The sequence below is a fragment of the Carassius carassius genome, chromosome 14, assembly GCF_963082965.1.
Source record: "Carassius carassius chromosome 14, fCarCar2.1, whole genome shotgun sequence".
NCBI lineage: Eukaryota > Metazoa > Chordata > Actinopteri > Cypriniformes > Cyprinidae > Carassius > Carassius carassius.
In genome coordinates, this window is record NC_081768.1 from 26,234,283 (window position 1) to 26,259,434 (window position 25,152).

Here is a 25,152-nt window from a genome sequence, read left to right on the forward strand (position 1 = left end):
GCAGCGGCACTTACGCTGCTCGGCCTGTTACATATGATACCGCTCCAGCACTGGCTTTATGGCCGAGTCCCTAGGTGGGCGTGGATGCGCGGCACTCTCCAGGTCCAAGTTACACCGGCCTATCGCCAATAGTGCTCCTCGTGACAGCTCCTCGTGACAGCCCCTCCTTCGCCGATTCCTCTGAGGAAGGATCTACAACTCAGAGACGAGGCACCATTTGGCACCCGCGTCCAGACCTTTGGAAACTCCATGTCTGGTCCCTGGATGGGACACGGAGGTTCTAGGTGACCTACCCCAGGAGGTAGTGGACACCATAACTTCAGCAAGAGCACCGTCTATGAGACACGCTTATGCCTTGAAGTGGATACTGTTCATTGAGTGGTGTTCTTCTCGCAGAGAAGACTCCCGAAGATGCCAGATTGCGATCCTGCTTTCCTTTCTGCAGCAAGGGCTGGAGCGAAGGCTGTCTCCCTCCACCATCAAAGTCCAGGTTGCCATTATTGCTGTGTACCATGACCCCGTGAATGGGAAGTCTTTGGGTAAGCATGACCTCATCATCAGGTTCCTTAGAGGGGCCAGGAGGTTAAACCCCCCCCCCCCCCCATATCCTCTTGGGACCTGTCTCTAGTGCTTAAATCATTACAGCAGGGCCCTTTTGAGCCTTTGCATTCAGTTGAGCTAAAGTTTCTTTCATTGAAAACTCTGCTCCTGCTTGCACTGGCCTCCATCAAGAGGGTTGGGGACCTGCATGCATTTTCGGTCCATGATTTGTGCCTAGAGTTTGGGCCGGCTGACTCCCAGGTAATCCTGAGTGCCCAAGGCTCCCACTACACTCTTCAAAGACCAAGTGGTGAACCTGCAAGCGCTGCCCCTGGAGGAGCCAGACCCAGCCCTGGCTTTGCTCTGTCCCGTCCGAGCATTGAGATGCTACGTCGACCGGACACAAAGCTTCAGGACCTCAGACCAGCTCTTTGTCCGTTATGGAAGCTGGCAGAAAGGGAATGCCATCTCTTAGCAGAGGATGGCCAACTGGATTGTGGATGCCATAAACCTGACTTATCAGGCACAGGGTGTGCCCTGCCCATTCAGGTTACGAGCTCACTCAACTAGAAGTGTTGCATCCTCCTTGGCACTGGCTCGTCGCACCTCGCTGACAGATATTTGTAGAGCTGCGGGCTGGTTAACCCCTAACACGTTCACTAGGTTCTATAGCCTTCATGTAGAGCCGGTATCCTCCTGTGTTCTCACCTCAAACGGGTAGTGACACCGAGAGGCCCGGTTAGTAATAGCTTGCTAAAACTGCTTCAAAGTGTCCATACTGTAGACCCTGTTGAGATCCTCCATCACCCTAGGCAGCTGGACGCGGCCGAACGTCCGGCACCAGGCCTTCATGATGAATCCGTGAGAACCATGGAAGGCTGGGTTCCATATTGAGACCTAAGCATTACTTGTATGCGTATAGTCCACGGTATAGGCTTAGAGCTCGTGTTTCCCCAGCAGACTTCTGCCTTCCCAAGAGGGTTTTAATCACCTCAAATTTCTCCATATACACCTAAATGAATGCTATATGTGTATTTGCTCCAGAGACCTCTTTCGGGAAGAATGGGGCATTCCGCAGCATCCTTGTTCCAAGCGGTTTCCCAGTGCTTTGACAATGGTGAGTGGAATTACTTGTTCCGAGCCCCGGCCTACACCTAATAGGGTCACAGGCGGCTCATACAGGGCACTGGAAGGGGCAGCACCCTTGGCGCTTTGGTAGGGATCCCATTTTCGTCGGTCACCGACGTGGCTTCGAGAGTGATCGAGTGAAAGGGAACATCTCGGTTACGTATGGTAACCCTCGTTCCCTGAAGGAGGGAATGGAGACGCCGCGTCCTGTCACCATGGTTGCTGTACCGCCGCTGAGCTGCTGGGTCTCCAGCTCAGCTCCTCAGCGAAAACCTGGTATGAATTGCACCTTCTGCCTTCTTATACTCACGCTGTGATCAGCTGCAGGTGGATGCAATAATTGCATGCCAATGTGCATTGGCTCGTTTAGTTTACACTCGGGTTTTCTTTTCTCCTCTCCCTCGCTCCAGTTATTCACAAGTTCATCAAACAACCGCAGTAAGAATTTTCATCAAGCACGGTGAGTAATGGCTTCTCCTATCATTGTTTCTTGCACCTCTTGCCACAGTTTATCTATCTCTGTCGCTGATGAGGGATTCACATGTGATAAATGCAGGGAAATAGTTAGGCTGACAGAGAAGATTTCAGAATTAGAGACACGCATCCAAACTTTAATTGAGGACAGTAAGAATGTTAGGGCTCTAGATACGGCTTTGGATGCGTCTAGCTCAGGGATTCCTGTACATTGTTCGGTTCCGGAAACAGAGCCCCAGCAGCAGGGCAACTGGGTGACGGTGAGGCAGCGTAGTCGTGGTTCAAAACACCGCTCTTCTGTTCCGATCAAAACATAAAACAGGTTCTCCCCACTCAGTGATGCACCCACTGAGAAACCTGATGAAAGTGCTCTAGTTATTGGTGATTCTATTGTACGGAACGTGAATATAGAGACACCAGCCACCATAGTCAAATGTTTACCGGGAGCCAGAGCGCCTGACATCTTGGCAAATTTAAAAGTGCTGGCTAATGCTAAACGTAAATACAGTAAGATTGTTATTCATGCCGGCGCTAATGATGTTCGACTTCGCCAGTCGGAGATCACTAAAAATAACATTAAAGAGGTGTGTGAACTTGCAAGCACGATGTCAGACACTGTAATATGCTCTGGTCCCCTCCCTGCTTACCGTGGTGATGAGATGCATAGCAGATTGTCATCACTCAATGGCTGGATGTCTAAGTGGTGCCCACAGAATAACATAGGTTCATCCCTCCTGGGGTGGCGCCACTCTTCTCTCTAGAAATTTGGCAAATAGTCTTAGTGTTTATACTTGACTAACTGGGGCCCAGGTCAGGAAGCAGACGGACTGGCTAAACCGACCGTCTGCTAGCTGCCTCCCGTCACAGAGGTCAGTTAATTCTCAGCACATAGAGACTTTTTCACCTAGATATCACACTATAGAGACTGTGTCTGTTCCTGTTGAAAATACAAAAATGTCCAAACCAAGTTAAGATTAACAATTTAATTGAGGTTCAACAAATAAAAAACAGAAGCAATATGGATAAACAAATGATAAAGCTTGGCTTATTGAATATCAGATCCCTTTCTACGAAAACACTTTTTGTAAATAATATGATCACTGATCATAATATAGATGTACTCTGTTTGACAGAAACCTGGCTATAACCTGATGATTACATTATTTTAAATGAGTCCACCCCCCAAGATTACTGTTATAAACATGAGCCACGTCTAAAAGGCAAAGGTGGAGGTGTTGCTTCAATTTATAACAACGTTTTCAGGATTTCTCAGAGGGCAGGCTTCAAGTATAACTCATTTGAAGTAATGGTACTTCATATAACATTATCCAAAGAAACAAATGTTAATGATAAATCTCCTGTTATGTTTGTACTGGCTACTGTATACAGGCCACCAGGGCACCATACAGACTTTATTAAAGAGTTTGGTGATTTTACATCCGAGTTAGTTCTGGCTGCAGATAAAGTTTTAATAGTTGGTGATTTTAATATCCATGTTGATAATGAAAACGATGCATTGGGATCAGCATTTATAGACATTCTGAACTCTATTGGTGTTAGACAACACGTTTCAGGACCTACTCATTGTCGAAATCATACTCTAGATTTAATACTGTCACATGGAATTGATGTTGATGGTGTTGAAATTATTCAGCCAAGTGATGATATCTCAGATCATTATTTAGTTCTTTGCAAAATTCATATAGCCAAAATTGTAAATTCTACTTCTTGTTACAAGTATGGAAGAACCATCACTTCTAACACAAAAGACTGCTTTTTAAGTTATCTTCCTGATGTATCCAAATTCCTTAGCATATCCAAAACCTCAGAACAACTTGATGATGTAACAGAAACTATGGACTCTCTCTTTTCTAGCACTTTAAATAAAGTTGCTCCTTTACGCTTAAGGAAGGTTAAGGAAAACAGTTTGACACCATGGTATAATGAGCATACTCGCACCCTAAAGAGAGCAGCTCGAAAAATGGAGCGCAGCTGGAGGAAAACAAAACTAGAGGTATTTCGTATTGCTTGGCGGGAAAGTAACATATCCTACAGAAAAGCATTAAAAACTGCTAGATCTGATTACTTTTCTTCTCTTTTAGAAGAAAACAAACATAACCCCAGGTATTTATTCAATACAGTGGCTAAATTAACGAAAAATAAAGCCTCAACAAGTGTTGACATTTCCCAACACCACAGCAGTAATGACTTTATGAACTACTTTACTTCTAAAATCAATACTATTAGAGATAAAATTGCAACCATTCAGCCGTCAGCTACAGTATCACATCAGACAGTGCACTATAGACCCCCTGAGGAACAGTTCCACTCATTCTCTACTATAGGAGAGGAAGAATTGTATAAACTTGTTAAATCATCTAAACCAACAACATGTATGTTAGACCCTATACCATCTAAGCTCCTGAAAGAGGTGCTTCCAGAAGTCATAGATCCTCTTCTGACTATTATTAATTCCTCATTGTCATTAGGACATGTCCCCAAAACTTCAAACTGGCTGTTATTAAGCCTCTCATCAAAAAACCACAACTTGACCCCAAAGAACTAGTTAATTATAGACCAATCTCGAATCTCCCTTTTCTGTCCAAGATACTAGAAAAGGTGGTATCCACACAATTATATTCCTTCTTAGAGAAAAATGGTATATGTGAGGATTTCCAGTCAGGATTTAGACCGTATCATAGTACTGAGACTGCTCTTCTTAGAGTTACAAATGATCTGCTCTTATCATCTGATCGTGGGTGTATCTCTCTATTAGTTTTATTGGATCTTAGTGCTGCGTTTGACACAATTGACCACAACATTCTTTTGCATAGACTTGAATACTTTGTTGGCATCAGTGGAAGTGCATTAGCATGGTTTAAATCGTACTTATATGACCGCCATCAGTTCGTAGCAGTGAATGAAGATGTATCCTATCGATCACAAGTGCAGTATGGAGTACCTCAAGGCTCAGTACTAGGGCCGCTACTCTTCACGCTTTATATGTTACCCTTGGGAGATATCATCAGGAAACATGGTGTTAGCTTTCACTGTTATGCTGATGATACTCAGCTCTATATTTCTTCGCAGCCCGGTGAAACACACCAATTTGAAAAACTAATGGATTGCATAGTCGATATAAAAAACTGGATGACGAGTAATTTCTTACTGCTAAATTCTGAAAAAACAGAGGTGTTAATTATAGGACCTAAAAACTCTGCTTGTAATAACCTGGAACACTGTCTAAGACTTGATGGTTGCTCTGTCAATTCTTCATCATCAGTTAGGAACCTAGGTGTGCTACTTGATCGCAATCTTTCCTTAGAAAGCCACGTTTCTAGCATTTGTAAAACTGCATTTTTCCATCTCAAAAATATATCTAAATTACGGCCTATGCTCTCAATGTCAAATGCAGAAATGTTAATCCATGCATTTATGACCTCAAGGTTAGATTATTGTAATGCTTTATTGGGTGGTTGTTCTGCACGCTTAGTAAACAAACTACAGCTAGTCCAAAATGCAGCAGCAAGAGTTCTTACTAGAACCAGGAAGTATGACCATATTAGCCCGGTCCTGTCAACACTGCACTGGCTCCCTATCAAGCATCGCATAGATTTTAAAATATTGCTTATTACTTATAAAGCCCTGAATGGTCTAGTACCTCAGTATTTGAATGAGCTCCTTTTACATTATAATCCTCTACGCCGCTACGTTCTCAAAACTCAGGCAATTTGATAATACCTAGAATATCAAAATCAACTGCAGGCGGCAGATCCTTTTCCTATTTGGCGCCCAAACTCTGGAATTACCTACCTAACATTGTTCGGGAGGCAGACACACTCTTGCAGTTTAAATCTAGATTAAAGACCCATCTCTTTAACCTGGCATACACATAACATACTAATATGCTTTTATTATCCAAATCCGTTAAAGGATTTTTAGGCTGCATTAATTAGGTAAACCGGAACCGGAAACACTTCCCATAACAACCTATGTACTTGCTACATCATTAGAAGAATGGCATCTACGCTAATATTTGTCTGTTTCTCTCTTGTTCCGAGGTCACCGTGGCCACCAGATCCAGTCTGTGTCCAGATCAGAGGGTCACTGCAGTCACCCGGATCCAGTACGTATCCAGACCAGATGGTGGATCAGCACCTAGAAAGGACCTCTACATCCCTGAAAGACAGCGGAGACCAGGACAACTAGAGCCCCAGATACAGATCCCCTGTAAAGACCTTGTCTCAGAGGAGCACCAGGACAAGACCACAGGAAACAGATGATTCTTCTGCACAATCTGACTTTGCTGCAGCCTGGAATTGAACTACTGGTTTTGTCTGGTCAGAGGAGAACTGGCCCCCCAACTGAGCCTGGTTTCTCCCAAGGTTTTTTTTCTCCATTCTGTCACCGATGGAGTTTGGGTTCCTTGCCGCTGTCGCCTCTGGCTTGCTTAGTTGGGGACACTTCATCTACAGCGATATCATTGACTTGATTGCAAATAAATGCACAGACACTATTTAACTGAACAGAGATGACATAACTGAATCCAATGATGAACTGCCTTTAACTCTCATTTTTGCATTATTGACACTGTTTTCCTAATGAATGTTGTTCAGTTGCTTTGACGCAATGTATTTTGTTTAAAGCGCTATATAAATAAAATAAAGGTGACTCGAAGTAGATTGGTCTATCGAAGCGATATCCCATTTTCGTTGGTCACCAATGTGGAGTCTCTGTTCCCTCCTTCAGGGAACGAGGGTTACCATACGTAACCGAGACGTTATATATGGTTTTTAAAGTGCCCATTTTATGGAGTTTTGAAAATTACCTTTCATGCAGTGTGTAACACAGCTCTAAGTGAATGGAAACATCCTGCAAAGTCTTAAATCTGAAAGTGAATCAAATTTTTAGCTGTGTCCCAAACTGAAGTGCCTGGACTCCGGAGTGCGCATTTGAAGTGCGATTGTGTCATAGCGGCGCGACGAAGGCTGTCCCAAACAGAATGCCTTTTCCAAATACTTACACTTGTGGTCTTGGCCACTTGAGATCGCGTGCACTAGACAGGAAGTAAATGTGCAAGACTGTCCAGATCTTAAAAATGCCAAGTGCTTTTAACACCAAATCCACACTATCTCAAATCTTTGTAGTGGAATTCAAGGCTTAATGTATCCCATCATGTATCATGTCGTGCAAATAACCGTAAGACTTTTTGCCAAAATTGCGAGTGTTCACGGAAACCTTTCCATTTGAAGTTAAATATTAATAATAATTAGATATTACATATAATTTAATAGTAAACCAAAGTGCTACACATTTTGTTGGTGCAAAGTTGAGTAGCCTAGTTATTTTGTACATCATTTGCAACTGTTTTTATCACTTAATTAGAAGCACCAGAAATTAAAGTGTGTCCCATTAGGTAATTAAAAGTTATACACACACTTGTGGTCTTCATCCTCACTTGAACACTTGGGGCAAATACAAGAAATATCTCATTTAAGTAGTCAAGAGATCAAGTGCAAAGAGCACAAGTGTGGGTATTTGGACAAGGCAGAAGTGTGCGGACTCCGAAGTGCGATTGTGTCACAAGGTAAGCTGTCCCAAAGTCAGAAAGCACCCTGTGAAGTCCGCATTCCAAGACTGATTGCGTTTTTACATAAAGCCCACAAACAATAAGACAACCACTTTATAAGGTAATAGTCTTTCCCTTCATTCATGATATGTCTAGATTTTTTTAACCAAACTTTAGCACTTCATGAAATGAATAAGTTGTATACATTATTAATTTTTGTAGTGTAATTTATTTGTAAATGAGTACTCTCTGTACATTTAGCATTTTTGTTTTGCATATTCATGTCTAAATAAAAGAGAAGTAGTTGTGTTTATTTAAAACAAACACATTAAAACAAATTGTTCTATGCATTACTGAAAGTACTTTTTGCAACTATTTACAACATAGCTTAAGTCAGAAAAACAACATCAGTTTGAGCCCACATGTCAAACACTATGGAGACAACTCTGTATGATGTACCACAGGCAGACAAAATAAACACCAGGGTCTGGATTGTGACACCCATCGCTGTTGCTGTTCACTTCTCAGAAGATCCAGCAGCACTGTCAGGGCTTCCCTGCTCAGCCCAAAACCATTAAAATCCTGTCCAGTGCTGGCACATTCAGATTTATCCTGCAGTACAGGGCTCTGCTCTGATTTAGGGAAAGAAGGAAAAGAGAAACTGTTTAGAGCTATGACAATGTAATTAGTACAAGAAATATTGAGGTACTTTAGTAAACGACTTTTAGTAACTACTAATACTAAAAACTACTAGTCATTTATAAAGGAAGGGATAGTTCACCCAAAAATGAAAATTCTAAACCTGGAACAACTTAAGGGTGAGTAATTAATAACAGAATTTTCATTTTTGGCTGAACTTTCCTTTAAGTAAAAGTATTATCTTGCATACTCTAATATACTTAAGGTATTGAGAGTAAAAGTAAAGGTATACAGTATTGTTCTAAAAAAGAATTTTTCAGGATGGTTTGGTATTAATATTACTGCTGCAATACTGTGTATGTTGCATTTTACTTCTATTAAATTTAAAGTTGCCTACTAAATTTACAGTTGGGTAGTTTATTCTACAAACATATGTTATTTTACAGTTAAAAAAAGAAAACTTAGTACTTCATATCTGTCAGAGTGTACTTAACGAATGTACTTCCTTACAGTCCACCTCTGATTATTTTGTAAATGAAAGTATCAACATTTTGTCAGAATATTAACACATTTTTGCTAACTATATCAAAGCCTGCATCTGAAGGACTCGGACTGGTCAAACAGAGCACTGTTCAGCTGTCACAGCTACCGCTGAAAATTGAGCTGCACAGTGCTCTATTTTTTTTTTTTTTTTTCCAGTTTTATTTTTATGCTTAACTGTCAAAAAAAATCTGGTTTGCAAGCCTGTCTACATATGATGACCATGGTCAAGGCAATAAATTATATAAAATCGCACCTTTGTAAGATATCAGTCAGCATTTTAACTGCTGTGTGTGTGTGTGTGTGTGTGTGTGTGTGTGTGTGTGTGTGTGTGTGTGTGTGTGTGTGTGTGTTGTGTGTGTGTGTGTGTGTGTGTGTGTGTGTCTGTGTGTGTGTGTGTGTGTGTGTTTGTGTGTCTGTGTGTGTGTCTGTGTTTTGTAGTTTCATTTCCATGTAAAAAATGTGAGAGGCTTACATTCTTAAAAGGCTCACATCAGTGCAGTGCACTGCATGCATGGACTGCTATGCTGATATGATGCATTAAAAATGTAATGTGTTGTGATGCCATGATACTATGAAAGAATCCAGTGTTTATAATTTATTCAAGCAATTCTTGACATTTAGTGCTTGTCAAGGAATGATGGAATTCATGCTGTGGGAGCCAAAGTAGGCTCCTATGTGCTTTCTTGTGCTCCACCTCGAAGTTGTTCTCTTTCTCATGCATGCCATGTGGGCTTAAAATACAGTGGTTTACTCAAAAATGTTAAGACTCTGACAGCATAACTAGGCTGTATGACACAATTCATTGCAAAATCCAAACCAGTTCACTTCTACCTACAGTCTATATTAAATAGCAGTAGTTTTAATACAGTTACAATGTATTTTTGCTTTTACTATATTGGTTCTATACAACTATATGAGGAACATGTTTGTGAAAGTGTGTGATTGGAAGTATGATTTGTGTGATTTTGCAGGCAGCAAGAGGTGAGTTTTTGAAGTCAGCATCTGTGTTTCCTCTCACTCCTTCAACACTCTGAGCGGGTTTCCCTCACGAGTAAGTAAATGGAAAACATGTAGTGGAACTGCAACCAAACGATCACACAACATTATGCCACTCAACTCCTGCTGCTCAAACCCCAGCTTTCAGTCACTGAATTGCTTGTTGACAGGCAAAGATTGATGCTGATCATCACAATCAGTACAACAACCCTCTTGCCAAAAATGTGATTAGAAACGGTAAAATACAGTTTCCGAAAAGCAATCATATAATGCTTGGCTTGTAACATTATTACTAAAAAGTCCTGGCAACCACAGTTAAATGCGTTTTAATTTATCTATCTACAGTGTCTATCTATCTATCTATCTATCTATCTATCTATCTATCTATCTATGCAGCAGTTAGCTTCTGTCAGTCCATTTGTTTTCTAAGTTCAAAATGTCCTTATTATATAACTTATACAAAAGGTGGTTAAAGTATCAATAATTTCCGCCTACTGGATTCGTAGGAACATATCTGGGGGGAAATAAGATGTAAATTTTGGCTTGTACTTTCTAAATCAGTTTCAACAATGGTTTTGAAATACTGCGTAAGCTGCATGTTAATGTATGTGCTGGTGCAGTCCAACATTTTCTGAAATGACCCCACCATGAGAAGCCAGTCTAAGGATGGAGGAATGAGCTCATACCTTCTTGAATGGAATCCTCGCCGCCGCCGTCGTCTGGAGTTTTGCGTTTCTTTGACATTGGCGGAAAAATATGACGCGTTCTCTGTTGTCTGTTTGTTCTTGGCTCAAAACGGATATACGAATGAGGACGATAAACACTCACTTGTCTGGACAAGCACATACAATTGCCAAGAGGTTGACAGTTGAAATCTTCACAAAGCACGATCCCCATTCATTCATTCAGGCGTCCACAGTTTCAAATTCTCTCCACTACGAAACGAACGCAACGCAAGCAAAAGTTGGCATGGTGCGTAAATGATGATGCTGGTAAAGCGATTTGTGAATTACTGAAAAAAAGAAAAACGAAAAACCCTCAAATATGTTAAGCTTCGGGCTTAAAGCATAAGAAATACGCACGGATTTTCCTCCGACAAATGAGAGATGTTGCTACAAAAGTGATTTGCGCATCACGTGTGCCCTGGATTATACTGAAGCAGAAAAGCACGCATCCCTGACAGTTTGCAACTCAAATCGCACTCGTCTCTTCGCAGAAGCACGAACACACAGGGTGTTTTTAACCATGTATTTGTGATACACATCAGTAGTAGCATTTTCAGATATACTGGATATCTCAATAACCACTGTGTCCAGCTGCCAGTCAGCCGAGATCGCCTTACAGCCGGTGAACTTCTTGTGAAGGAGCTGAAAGGAGTCACAGTTGTCTGCAACTCAAGTCTGCGCAAAAACAAGGCTCATCTATGGAGAATTTATCTTTTTCTGTCTGGGTCCAGTTAAGGGTGCCAATAGACCACCAACTCGTCAAATACCGGACGGACAGAACAAAACACTGTACCTTTGCTCTTTCACAGAGATCATCCGTCCAGCGATGCGTTAGCGATGTTCGCCTTATGTTGAGCACGCTCTTCACAAAACTTCTTAGTCCGGTTGCTAGGAAACCGCGGAGTGATGCGCTCTCTTGGTTGGAAGTGACTTAAACTTTGCGCAGATGTAGTTTTTCGTAGCTTTTCGAGCGTAAACGTTCTGTGTGTGTTTTGGGGGCACGAAACAGAAGAGTTCTGTATAAATAAAGGCTCCATCATCAGCAGCAGCATCAGCGCTCGAGCGTTTCCATTCAAGAGACAGATGACGTCAGTAGCCTCCTCCGCAAATTCTGCCAAGGCTAAAGTTTAGATTGACTCAAATGATGAGCACTAAACCTGTGCTGGCCCCAAAAGCCAGATTTTGATAGAAAACAAGAAAACACTTTTCAAGAAAAGCAAAGCAAAGAAGGTTACCACCGGTCAGCTACTTTGTTTGCAATACACTTGAGCTAAGCTATAATTTAAACATGTTTTAGGTGTCACGTGAGGAACTGTAGCCTACAGTAAATAGTTGTATTGAAACGACTTAACAGTTTTTGGATAACAGGTAGCCTAATGCGTACAGCTAATAATAAAGCATATGCACTCATAATTTCTGCAGTTCCGAGTTTATGCTTAGACCCTCACTTCTTTTTTTTTCACAAAACGCATGAATTATTTATTAAAATGAATTATTAATTTGCATGGACAGTTGCGTCATTGCACCGCACTTCACATCAGAATTTCAGTAACGAGAAATGACAGCTGTCACAGCGTCACATGAGCTGTTGCCTTTTTTTTGTGTCAAAATGATCTTAAATTGTCTTAAACGTGTTGTAAATATTGCACTCATCAGCATAACAATTTAGACAAGTTCACCAATTCACTCGAAGCGTGAACACCTGTTGAGCATGTTTATCAGTTACTACGAGACTGCATATTCGTACGTTTTATCAGGTGTGACTTATTGTATGCGACTGTTGGGCAAATCATTTCTGATCTTTAGCAACAGTCTAGTCGGAAATACTATCCTAAAAATAAAAAGAAAATAATAAAAAAAATTAATTTAAAAAATCGAATAAAAGCCACTGCAGTGTAAAGTGGACATAATACACATTTGTATCTCTACATTTTGTATTTAACAGATTGCATTTCATTTTCTGCAAGAGGACTATCGCAGATCACTCTAGCACTGCGAGTGACGTTCGCCTTCAGTGTTTTCTATGGGCAAACAGGCTGCAAGCGCTCCCCCCATTCACTGCAGCTCTATTGACGTCAGAGCTGCTTGCGTCAATGCTCTCTCTTTGACAGAAACAGTTTTTTCCCCCCTTGGATCCTAATAGGATTATTATAGAAAAATGCCCACAGGCCTTTTCAATGCTAGTAAAACGACATTTTAAGCCTCTCGTTTGAAGCATTATTAAAATGTGAAATATAATAGGCTATATTAAAATGTGAAATATAACTATAATTTATCTAGTCTGTTTGACATATTTTATAGATCCACATGTAGATACGAAGTCTGCTGTTCACAATAAACAATATAATATATAAAATTAAAAACTAAGGCACATATTTAAAAACATCAATACCTTATGAGTAAATGCATATTGTGTTTCCTAGCAGGGAGTCAGCATATTTCCCCACCCCCTTTGAAAGCACATTTCACAAGCAGAATTAATCCTTCCCGTGTTTGCGCAACACAAAGCTATGACGTAAAAAAATGGCTTTTGAGGCTTGACTACTCTCCAATGCTGCACCATACTCTTGTTTGCTATATTGACCAGTTCATAAGTGATTTACAAACGAGTCTATCCTTTGTTCATAGTTCTTAGCAGTAGCCTAATTAAGTTCATATTCTGATCCTAAATACTACACTACTGAATGCAGTTAATAAGTTAATTTCACTGATTTTCCAGACATGCTTTGAGTCTGTTTATTAAGCCCAAAATATAATTACGTTTGTATGTGGTTTACGTTTTTTTTTATGTTACTATAAAGTTTCACCTTTGCCAATGTCTGTGCTATTACTCTCCAGAAATTCTGAGCGATAAAAATGCTGTTGAGGTCTCAAATAGTTTGTTGTTGTTCTGTCTTCTTTTCCCACTGTGAAACAACTGGTTGGGTGCATGTGCAAGAGAGAACATGCGGTCAGAAAAACCTAATGTACATCACATACACTTTGTGCATACTACGCTCCGTAGTAAATCATATGATTGACCCTTCGCAAGGAGTTTGATTGACAGAAGATCTGATCAATCACAATGCCGAATCTGCTATTTTTGTCCAACAAACAAACCAGACAGGAGAGTAGTTTAACATTGGTGGACTTCAACTTGAAAAAAAATGGTGTGTATCGATGTCTTTCCTCAGTTGAAACAAGATACCTTCTGATGTTCATGTTAATGTTTATTTCATACTATAACTATGAAGAGATCAGTTCTTGTGCCACTTGAACTGACATGCTACGGCGATCTGTCACAACACATTAAAGAGCCATAAACTGCTTTGACTGATGCTGTAAGAGGTAAACTAATGAGCCAGTGGTGCCTGTTCATTTTTAGACTCTCAAGAGGTGCTAGATAGGTCTGAGCACTCACACGCAATGTGAGAAACTGTCCAGCAAGCCTGTAACAAACTTTCAATATGCAACAGCCTGCTTGGTCTATGCACACAAGTAGTGTTTGAGCTGTTATCGAGGGGCAGGGCCTTCATGTCTGAAGGCAAAATTCTGCCACACATTCCCAGAGGAAAACTCAATCCCGGGAGAGAGGCAAACAGGGAAGCTCACAGAGGTGTGGGGCCAGCTATAGGGATCAGGGGCCAGCCGTGAACTGTTCCTCCAAACTTTTGTGGACCAGTTTGGAGAAAGTAGTCTCAGACTCATGGGTTCTATTCACCATAACTCATGGGTACCGGCTGTGGTTTTGATGCCCCACATCCCCCTCAAAAGTCATCAAGAGCACAGTATAAAAACCCATACTGGTGGAAGAGGTTGAGACTCTCTTACAATAAGGAACAATTTTAAAGGTGCCTTTCAAAGCACAACAGACTGGATTTTATTCAACTTATTTGAAAAAGGGCATCTGTCCATTCTTGACCTCAGGCACCTCAACCAATCCTTGAAAATTCTTCTATTCAAATTGATTCATACAAAGATAGTAATGCAGTCCATAAGTACAGGACAATAGTTCACATACCTGGATTTAAAAGTTGCCTATTTTCATGTCCCATTTGCCCAGAGCACTGGCCCTTCTTTCATTTTGCTATTAAAGGTTAGGCCTTTCAATTCAGGGTTCTACCATCTGGACTGTCATTAGCACCAAGAGTCTTAACCTGGGTGAATGCGGTCGCCCTAGCTCCCCTTCAGTTACAGGGAATGGCTAATTTCTGCTCCTTTCTAGGGCAGGTGATTCAGAATATGGAGGAAGTTCTGGCCCATATTCAGTTCCTGCAGGGAATTGGAAGAAGAACAATCTCGAGCCCAAACAGCAGGTATATTTATTGTGTCTGCATTTCGGTTCCATCGTTATAGAAGCATGTCTCACTCCCCAAAGAGTAGACAGCCCGGTAAACGCAATAAATCACTTCCAGACATGGAAGCTTGTGACAGCCTAAGGGTCCAAAAACTGTTAGGAATTATAGTGGCAGCATCAATAGTATTGTCCTTAGGCCTGATGAGGATACACCCTATACATTGATGGTTCAATTATTTTTGCCTTCATCTGAAAGTAGACTAAAGGAAGAGACTGTTTGTGTCATAGGCCTGCAAACTGACCTTAAGGCTAATTTATACTTCTGCGTGCACGTAGGCTACGGCATACTACACATAGCCTACGGCGTAGCTATGTAGAACATATAAATGCGCTTAAACTGAGAACTGTTCATCTTGCTCTGAAAGCATTGTTAACATTTGTATGCCACAAACATGTACTGATAAGAATGAACAGTCACTCTGCAGTTTACCATATAAATCACCAAGGAGGAGTGAAATTACCAAGATGCCTTCAGGTGGCAACATATCTTTTACCATGGGCATGGCAACACCTGTCCTCACTGAGATCCACATTCCATTCAGAATCCACATTCCATTCAGAAGGTCATGGAAGGTCATTACACAATTCTGCTAGTTCCTCCCTACTGGCCAGGAAAGCCATAATTTCTAGATATCATTTAGGTAATTTGTGGACACCAGTGGCAGCTATCATCACAAGTGAATGTCTTGTTACAAAACAAAAGGCAGATTTTGCATCCAACCCCAATGGCCCTGCACTTGTGGGTATGGCCCCTGGAGAGCCCATCCCTCAATGGCTAGATGAAACTGTGCGTGAGACTCTTAACAATGCTAGAGCCCCATCTACTTGTGCTAATTATGCCATTAAATGGCAACTAGGCCAAGAAAAAGCAGCCAGTACAATCAGGGTACATACCTCATCTATTTCTGCATTTCATGGAGGGGGAGGTTGATGGCCAGCCATTAGACCAACATTCCTTGATATGCCAGTTTCTGAAGGGATTTCAGTTTGTGTCCAAATTGCACTTTACTGACACCAAATTGGGACTTGCCTCTCGTATTAGACTCTCTCATTTAGCCCCCTTAAGAACTAATGGCTAATGCAGATTTTAAAGCTTTGTTCCTGAAGAAGATGGCTGTTTACTCTGCTAAAAGGGTAGGAGAATTGTGTGCTCTTTCCATTAGCTATGACTGTCTACATTAGAAATCAGATGGCACAGGGGTGTCACTCTGGACTAGCTCTGGCTTTTTGCCAAAAGTGATTAATCCTCAGTTTAAAAATCAAGTGCTACAGATGGTTCAGTTTCAACCCCCTTCTTCCTCACAGACAGAACAGGAGGGTTTACTAACCATTAAGGGCATTTCACACGTATGTAAGTGTTACTCTCATTCTCAGCTTTTTGTTCACTATGAAAAGACAAGGCTATGGTCACCACTATTCTAACTAGTTCATGGGCTGCACTAAAGTGAGTTCAGGTTGAGCATGTTTTGTGTGGCAGCATCATGGTATATGGCATGTACATTGAAAAAATTTTACAGAGTTGATGTGACTAGTGCAACACCTGCACCATTTCATCACTGTTCACTAAGTCCATAAGCAGAGCATGTAAGGCTGGGCAAGGTTTAGCCATACCCTGGCTACGAGTAGTATGTTAAGATGGCTTAGGGCAAATTAATGGCACAAAATTGGTCAAAAATGCTCCAGCACAATTAAACAATTATATTATAATAAAATAAAATAAAAAGTGCTGACTGCATTAATTTTAGATACGGTCATGTAGCATCATATATTTTTACATATTTTTCTATGGGTTTTTATTTTAGTGCTACAACAAAGTTTATGGCATTTGATTATTAATAAATCATGAAACATGAAATCATGTTTTTGAAGCATGTAAAGTAAGACTTTGGCATTCATTTAATGATTAATATGAGAGCAGTTTTTGTGATTTCTGAATATTTTTGCTATCCTGCCATCCTATGGACAATTATAATAATTAATAGAAAGATTAGAAACACACCATTTCATCATTATCTGCAACAGAGCTTATGTTTTTCTTATTGCATTAATTTTAGACATCATTACACTCATTATATTTAACTGAACAACACATTAGTTACTATTATTTCCTTTTTTTTACTGCTTATCTGATAATATAATTCTGATTGTACTATAATTTGTTTAGACACTGAGAGAATAGAAGTTAAATTAAATTAATGCATTTAGCAGACGCTTTAGCGACTTACAGTGCATTCTGGCAATCAATTTTTACCTATCATGTGTCCCCGGGGAATTGAACCCCCAACCGTGTGCTTGATAGCGGAATGCTCTACCAATTGAGCTACAGGAACACAGTAATCAGCTTGATTTAATTTTCCCCTCTCATGAATGTGTAAATTAAAATCACTTAGTTCTTAGAGACCACAGTATTTTTCCTGTGTTGACATTGGAAAGGTTTGGCAATATGTCATGTTCCCCTCTGGCCCCACTGTTAAATGACTGGAGTGTCTGAAGATGGATGCAATTCCTCACCTAAGTAAGTGGAATTTTCACATGAGGGAGGAGAACACAGCATTGACTGGGTGCAGAATCACTTATAAAAGTCCTTGGGGGAAAAAGGTGTAATGACATCTGAGTCTTACTCAACACTTTGTTTAAATCATGCTTATGAACAGATGTAATACTGTATCTGCAAAATGTTTTAGATAAAACTTGTTTATAAAGATAGGTTCAATATTTAGTTTTAATGGACACAGCATGACTATATTGATGTTAGTATAAATGTTTTATCCATGTATGGTATGCATTAATTTACATGCATGCATTTATTATATTAGTTCTGTATTTTTTCCTCTTTTTTTGAGAGAATAATAGCTCTTATTACTTTTTTATGAATATTATGTTATTACAGTGATGCAATATTACAGTGATGTTCATGTTTCATTTTTATTTATTTTGTATTAATCTAAAATTTAACAAGTTTTGTAGAAACGTAACAACTTCTTTAGGTTTTATGAAAACTTTAAATTAAATTAAAAATGCAGCAAGAAAAATAACAGTTGTTAAATAAATGTACAGAAATGTGTTTAATAATGCAAAGTACACTTTGAATGAAAGATTGTCTGCTCATCTGTGCACATACAGTTTCCTTCAAAAATATATATAAATAACCGTTATGTACAATATGGCATAAAATAATGACATGCGTATTTAAAAGCCTAACATAGTACTTAATGATGAAATCATATAACATTGTTTACAATTGTGAGTTTTCATATGAAGATTTTGGTTAGGTTAACATGCTTTAGATTTGTATTCAAATTAGTTTTGTATGTAAAGCTAGTATGTTGATGTCAAAAGCTATTGCATGAAAGCAATAATAGATGAACATGGCTTTAATGTAATCCGTGAGGTGGATGTCCTATAAGGAGGGTGATGTGACTTGGGTCCAGGCTGTAGGAAGGCGTGCATGTGCTGAACTGTCATATTGTGAAGCCTCGTGCACCTCAGGCACAGCAGTGGGATCATACAAAGGAGAGCCAGAAGAGGGCGCTGTTGCCTGGTGAGCCAGGCTGCTGTAGTGACCGGTAGAGCCACGGAGGAACTGGGAGCCCAGACTGCCGCCTATACTTCCGGTCTGAGAAACTGGGGTCACAGGAGAGTTCCCGACGGACCACAGGCTGGTGTACTGACTGCAAACAGAAAAACAAATAATAATAATGCAACATCCCATTAATACAAAATTAACAACCAAGTGGAAAATAGTATTTATCAAATTAGAAACACACAGGAATATGGAAAAGTGTGCTTGGGTGTCAAAAAAAAAAAAGAAAAACTTAATTTTTTACCTAATGATTAAACCCTATAAAGTTTACTGTATCCTATTAGATACACAACATTCTAAAGAGTCTAAATTATCAGCATGTCCAATACCTTGTTGGACACATATACTGTACTCCATGACTTCTGTCATCTCACTGACAGGCTTTTAGTATACAGTTTTTGTAAAACGTCCCCCTTTAGCCTGTGGTCTTTTTTTATTTTAAGTAAACATTAGAATAACTTTTGTGTTTTAATAAGATGAACATTAACTGACAAGTCATATATTATTATTATTATTATCATTTTATAAAATATGAACATCAAATATGATATAGTTTTGGCTTCATATTCTCCTATGTCAGGCTATATGAGCCGTAACAGCCTGATGTATCAAATATGGGGAAAGAAACTAAATTATTTTTTCATTTTGTTTAAAGATTGGTCCAAATAGTCACAACTACGTTACTGATTTATTATTTTTGATCTATAGGTGGTATAAGCTGCATTCAATCGCCACATAGAGGCTAGGTAGTGGGCTCGTGACTCATTAGCACTCAGTCATTATCTCAACAAAGGAAGACAATCGAATTTCATTTAAGCATATGAAACATTAGATCTACGCAATACGGTCAACAGAAGGTTGGCTCCCACTCCTCACCCCTTCCAACCTTACAAACATTCTGGCTAATGAAATAATAAAGAAATAATAATAAAGAAAACAAGAAGTGTTTTGAAGAAATTGTTTGAACTCACATTAAAAAATGTGAGTTAATGTGAGAATGTAATGTGTCAGCCACATTAAAAAAGTTAACAGCTTAAGTCATTTGTGGATTAATGCATATTGGAGACGCGAACCGTTTCAAATGATTCAGTTCGATTTGGTGAACTGGTTCAAAAAGATCCGGTTACATCGAATGATTCATTCGCGAACCGGATATCACAAACTGCTTTGTTTTGAACTCTCTCTCACAACAGACACGGAAGAGAAGAAAATGCTGAAGAAAGTCGTAGTTTTTGCTATTTTTGGCCCAAAATGTATTTTCGATGCTTCAAAAAATTCTAACTGACCCTCTGATGTCACATGGACTACTTTGATGATGTTTTTCTTACCTTTCTAGACATGGACAGTATACCGTACACACAGCTTCAATGGAGGGACTGAGTGCTCTCGGACTAAATCTAAAATATCTTAAACTGTGTTCTGAAGATAAATGGAGGTCTTACTGGTTTGGAACGACATGAGGGTGAGTTATTAATTACATAATTTAGATTTTTGGGTGAACTATCCCTTTAAGAAAAAAAAACTCCAGTTAAAGGGTTACTCAACTCCAAAATAAAAATCTTGTCATTAATCACTTAATCCCACGTCGTTCCAAACCCGTAAAAGCTTAATTTGTCTGTGGAACACAATTTAAAATATTTTGGATGAAAGCTGGGAGTCTTGTGACTGTCCCATAGACTGCCAAGTAAATAACAGTGTCAAGGTCCTGAAAAGTATGAAAAGCATCATTAGAATAGTACATCTGCCATCAGTGGTTCAAGCGTAACGTTATGAAGTTACGAGAATACTTTTTGTATGCGAAGAAAAACTAAAATAATAATGACTTTTATTCAATCCGCCTCCTCTGTCTCTCTGCATCACCGTAGTGCCATTGTGGAGAATATCCGCTGAACGCAAGCAGCGTACGCTCTTCTGTGTCATCTGCGACACAAGGATACCTTTTCTACATGTATTTACACTTTAATTTGAAAGAAAACAGCGCATCCGTGTGACGCAGCTGACACAGAAGAGCGTACGCTGCGTTCGACTCATATTCTTCAAAATAGTGCTATGGTGACGTGGGGAGAGACAGAGGAGACAAATTATTAAATAAAGTTATTATTTTTGTTTTCATTGCGTACAAAAAGTATTGTTGTCGCTTCATAACGTTACGGTTGAAGCACTGATGGCAGATGGACTATTTTGACGATGTCTTTCATACTTTCTGGACCTTGGCAGTGTATTTTACTTGGACAATCTCAAGCCTCCCGGTTTACATCCAAAATATCTTAAATTGTGTTCCGGAGATGAACAAAGCTTTTATGGGTTTGGGACGGCATGGGGCTAAGTTAAAATAAAGTTGTAGTGGAAGAATGTAATGTGGTAAAAGAGCCTCACCTGGAGTTTGAGTTTGGGGGAGAGCTGTGTCCCATCGGGAGCACACTGGAGTGGGAGGACATCTGCAGACTGGACCAGTTATCATGAGAAGACAGCATTGACAGACAGGTGGAGCTGTCAGAGTAGCCGACTGCAATACAAACAACACAGAATCAGAATCCAGTCGCACAGAATCCAGGCTGAGGCCAGTGTGGGTCAGCATTCCACCACCAAACTTCCCCTGTTTATGAGCGTCAACTCAAACACAAAAGCTGTAGGAATGTCGGACGCTCTGAAGTCAGTAAAACTTTCCTGAGTGGCTCCTTAAAGGAACAGTTCACCCAAAAAAGAAGATACTCATTTATAACCCTCAAGGAACAAGTTTAAAGGACAAATTTCAAGCAGAATATCCAACATTTCATTTCCAAGCAAAGCAAAGTGGGGCAGGTGCTGTCAGGTCCAAATCTTGAAATAACACTAGCAATGTAAAAGTTATTCTTATGTTAAATCGTGTAAAGATTTCACAGCAAAAAGACACTGTCCAATGTCCTGAATTGGCACATATTTAGAATTACACTTAAAGGCATTTTAGTTGATAAAAACACTTTTATGGCTGATAAAACTACAACTAAACTGTGATTTTACAGAATTTGCATGTGTGGAGTTTAGCAGGGACTGTAAGATCTGGGAGATGGTAACTTACTGGGAGAGGTCGTCCGGTGGGAGTATGGGCTGGGGTATGGTGTGGATCGGTGATTTCTCAAAGTAGAGTATCGTTCACAGCCATGGGATGAGGACAAAGACAGCGGGCTGCCAAACTGTGCGTGAGGGTTTGCAGAAGGGCAGAAAGACCCTGTGGCTGGCAGAAACCAGCTACTCACTACACCAACAGTAAAATAATAGTAAATGGGAAATTTATTTTGCACATAACTGTAAGAAATTATTATAAATACAAAACTGCTACACAACATAAACCATAAAAGATTTAATTTTGCCGTTTTTGCCTTTATTTGATAGGACTAGCCATCATTTTATAAAGAATTGTGACATAACTTAAATCCAAATGAATCACACTGATGATTATTATTGTGATCTTACATTGAGAATAGCCAGACTGTTGACTTTCACTGACATCCTCTATTATGTCCTTGTGGTCACTTCTGAAAAACAAAAAGAGTGTAATATTATATATCACTGTTTTTCTAGGACATCTTTTAATGAATTTTATCTTACAAAGTGAAATTCCAACATATTCCCATAAATTTGTTACAATTACTGTATAACAAGGTAAGTTGACCTATCCGTTTTATACTTTTTTATTTTATACTACGACCACTAAAAGTATGTTTATACAAAACATTTCTTTCAAACATCCTAGTTGGAGTAAAAAGTGACAACCAGACACTCATTCGTGTACAATAGACATTTAAGAAAAAGTTGTATCTATGTATTTATTTTAACCATACCTTTCTTTGGCATCCAGGAAAGCCTTGGCAAATGGGTTGTATTTAATTTTGAGAGCTGTAATCTAAAAGAGAAGAATACGGATGTTATTCAGAGTGTTATAAGGCTTTGCACTTTCATTTTGTTAACAAGCTTTTTATGAAATCAGAGTTTAAAAAAGACTCACTACCTCTTCATTCTGGTAGGCAGTGACTGCTATGAATTGTGTCTCAGAGAACGAGTGAGTGGTGATCATTCTCTGTGGACCACCAACGCGCACGATGTGGATACGGGGCTCATACTTGTGCAGCGAGTTCAGCATAATCTATGAAAAACGGGATATATTTTAAACTATTTTTGTTTTCTGGTAGACAATTTACTGGACATTTAAATTAAATAATGAACAATACGCTGAATTACGCACAAAATGGTGATTAAACTTAATTCCACATCTTATTTTAGTTTATACATGATGTAAATGTCCACGAACCTGACCACCTCCGTTCAGTTTGTTGGTGAGTTTGACTTTACTGAAGGAGACTGAGGTTTTCATCCAGTGCGCACCGAAGTTCGGCGAGTCTGGATGGATGTAGACGCAGCTCGGCGCTTGTGGCTCGGGTTTGCCCCCCGGGACCCATTCACCATTCACATACTTCCACCTGTGATTGTCTGCTGCCACGAAATCCAGTAAGAAGGAGTACATGGCGTTTGGATCCAGACCGGACACGTTCACCTTAAGCACTGGGAACATGCGCCTGATCACAGGAATTTAATTAGAGACATTTAATAAAGCATCATCACGTTTCTCTTTCAAATAAATGAAACAACTCCCACTAATATTAATTCGGTTAAAAGTAGAATGAGAATGGGAAAACATATTTGGAACTTATGCTATATGTTATATGCTGACAAAGACGCGTTTGTACGCTGGAAGAAGAAAAAAAAACATTTAGTAAAACTTTAATTTATTTTAGAATTATTATTTGATATGATAATCAAAGCAAGAAGCTAAGGAACTTACATAACATTTTTCTTTGTTTGAGTGTAATTCTATTGTTTTCATTACTAAAATAAGTTTTCTTCTGTGCAGCGAGTTTGCTTGTAAACATGCTGGGGAAAAAACAGGCTAATAATATCTAACAATAAGACGAATAATAATAAAAATACCTGCCATTCTTGGTCACTATCATTTCATTGGTCAGTTCTTTGAACTTCTGCCAAAGTTCATTTTCATCCAAACTGACTTTAAGATCTCTTTCTGTTGGATCTCCTTTCTCACTGCCAGCTTGAAGCTCATTCTCCACCGCAGTTAATAAATGATCCACCCGATACTGGATGCTCTTTTCCAAACAGTCACTGGCCTCAGATGCCATGCTATCCAACTGGTTCCAACAAGAAAAAGAAAAAAATCCCAACTACGCGAGCTCTCCAGTCAAAAAAATGCTCAAGACTTGAAGAGATGAACCCAATTAAATACTCTCCAGGTAAAACTTTCCCCATGCTTTGCTCAGGAAAGTTCTGATTGGCTGATCTCCGCTTTGATGTGGGCATTCCGGCCAGTTATTGGTTCAGAGATCCAGTGTGAGGCGTTGCGTAAATATTTACACATATTCATAGCCACATCGGCACATTTTAAAGGTGAAATGTCGACAATTTCCTCCTTACAAAAACTTAATAAAAATAAATGCATGTCGAATTGTAGGTTTGCAATCACTGTTAAGACTACGATGAACGTGTGTAAGATGCAATGGTTTCTGCTGAATGCCACTGGAGAAGTGCTAAACAAACAAACAAAAATTATTAAATTTATTTTATCATGTTTTATTATTTATTTATTTTGAATTGCATTGTAAAACATCTATAAAATATTTGATTCATCGGTGTAGTGTAAGTCCCTGGCGGGTTTAAAGCCCGTGGGACTCTTTCTCCTCCAGAGGTGTCAAAAGCGGAGGAGACGGCATCCGACTCGACGCGTTTCAGGACAATGAGCGTTCATAAAACAGCGTCATCTTGGCGACAAAACTTCCGGTAAAAGTTTATGATTTCATAGGAACAAGAAAACATTTCTAAAATGATTTTCATTTAAGAAGCATTTAAATATAAAAATATGTGTACTGAGCAACAAATGAACACAGGCTTCAGTTTTTAACATCCATTCAGAGACAATGATTAAGACCACACTTATTACTTAGCATATAACTTATGTGTGAAGCGTGTAGGCTATGACAATAGATCATTTTAACGACTATGATTTTGTTGAGTGAATATTAAGTGAATTAAACAATGTGATAAACAATGCATTTGTGGGTTAAGCAGGAAGTTTCTAACTTCCCTCATCTTCATCAAATAACAGCATCTTTGACTTGTTTTAAAGTGACAGATCATCACCAATCCTCAATGTATAATTCGTCCACATCTTATCGTCACAGCTTTTCACCTGAAACAAAATAAAACTGCAGTAAACTTTTATAATATGTCTAATTTTTAATGATCATTGTTGTTGTATATTTGATTGTTCTTTGTATTTTATCATAGAAACCATAGGGTTTAAAAACACATACCTTAACAGCATGACTAGTATAGATGTCAGAAATACATAGAGGCACATCTGTTCGTGATACATGCATATCTTCAGCAGGACTATATGGGGATTCATCTGTGTTTCTCCCAACTGGATGGAGACTACATACATGAAAATGTATAGAGTTTTAAAGCGAAATGATTGACACGTTCCTCAGCACTTTCCTTCACAGTAATTCCTAACCTTCGTGAGAAATGTGTATTTGACTTTCAGTGAAGGATCTTGGGCTCTCAGATGAAC

At 39.4% G+C, this 25,152-nt stretch overlaps 2 protein-coding genes across 4 annotated transcripts in view; both read right to left on the bottom strand.

Annotated features, from left to right (window-relative positions):
* Window positions 1-11,608, bottom strand: part of pde10a (phosphodiesterase 10A) — a 132,744-nt gene extending 121,136 nt beyond the window's left edge. Inside the window, exon 1 of one of the 3 annotated variants that reach the window (XM_059566793.1) lies at window positions 11,408-11,608. Coding sequence is in view for 2 of the 3 variants with exons in the window: in XM_059566790.1 (XP_059422773.1) it covers window positions 10,576-10,786 (211 nt within the window). In the remaining variant the exon portion in view is untranslated. Of the gene's footprint in view, window positions 1-10,575; window positions 10,961-11,407 lie in introns of those variants that run through there. The other 2 variants (XM_059566790.1, XM_059566791.1) reach the window with 2 other exon arrangements.
* Window positions 11,609-17,856: 6,248 nt separating this feature from the next.
* Window positions 17,857-23,789, bottom strand: tbxtb (T-box transcription factor Tb). The gene is made up of 8 exons (XM_059565561.1): window positions 23,499-23,789; window positions 22,822-23,086; window positions 22,522-22,656; window positions 22,355-22,416; window positions 21,987-22,048; window positions 21,592-21,768; window positions 20,910-21,039; window positions 17,857-18,621 (listed from the first exon to the last, which is right to left on the bottom strand). Exons 1-8 carry the CDS (start codon window positions 23,702-23,704, stop codon window positions 18,351-18,353), a joined length of 1,308 nt encoding a protein of 435 aa, XP_059421544.1. The 5' UTR covers window positions 23,705-23,789; the 3' UTR covers window positions 17,857-18,350.
* Window positions 23,790-25,152: the final 1,363 nt, after the last annotated feature.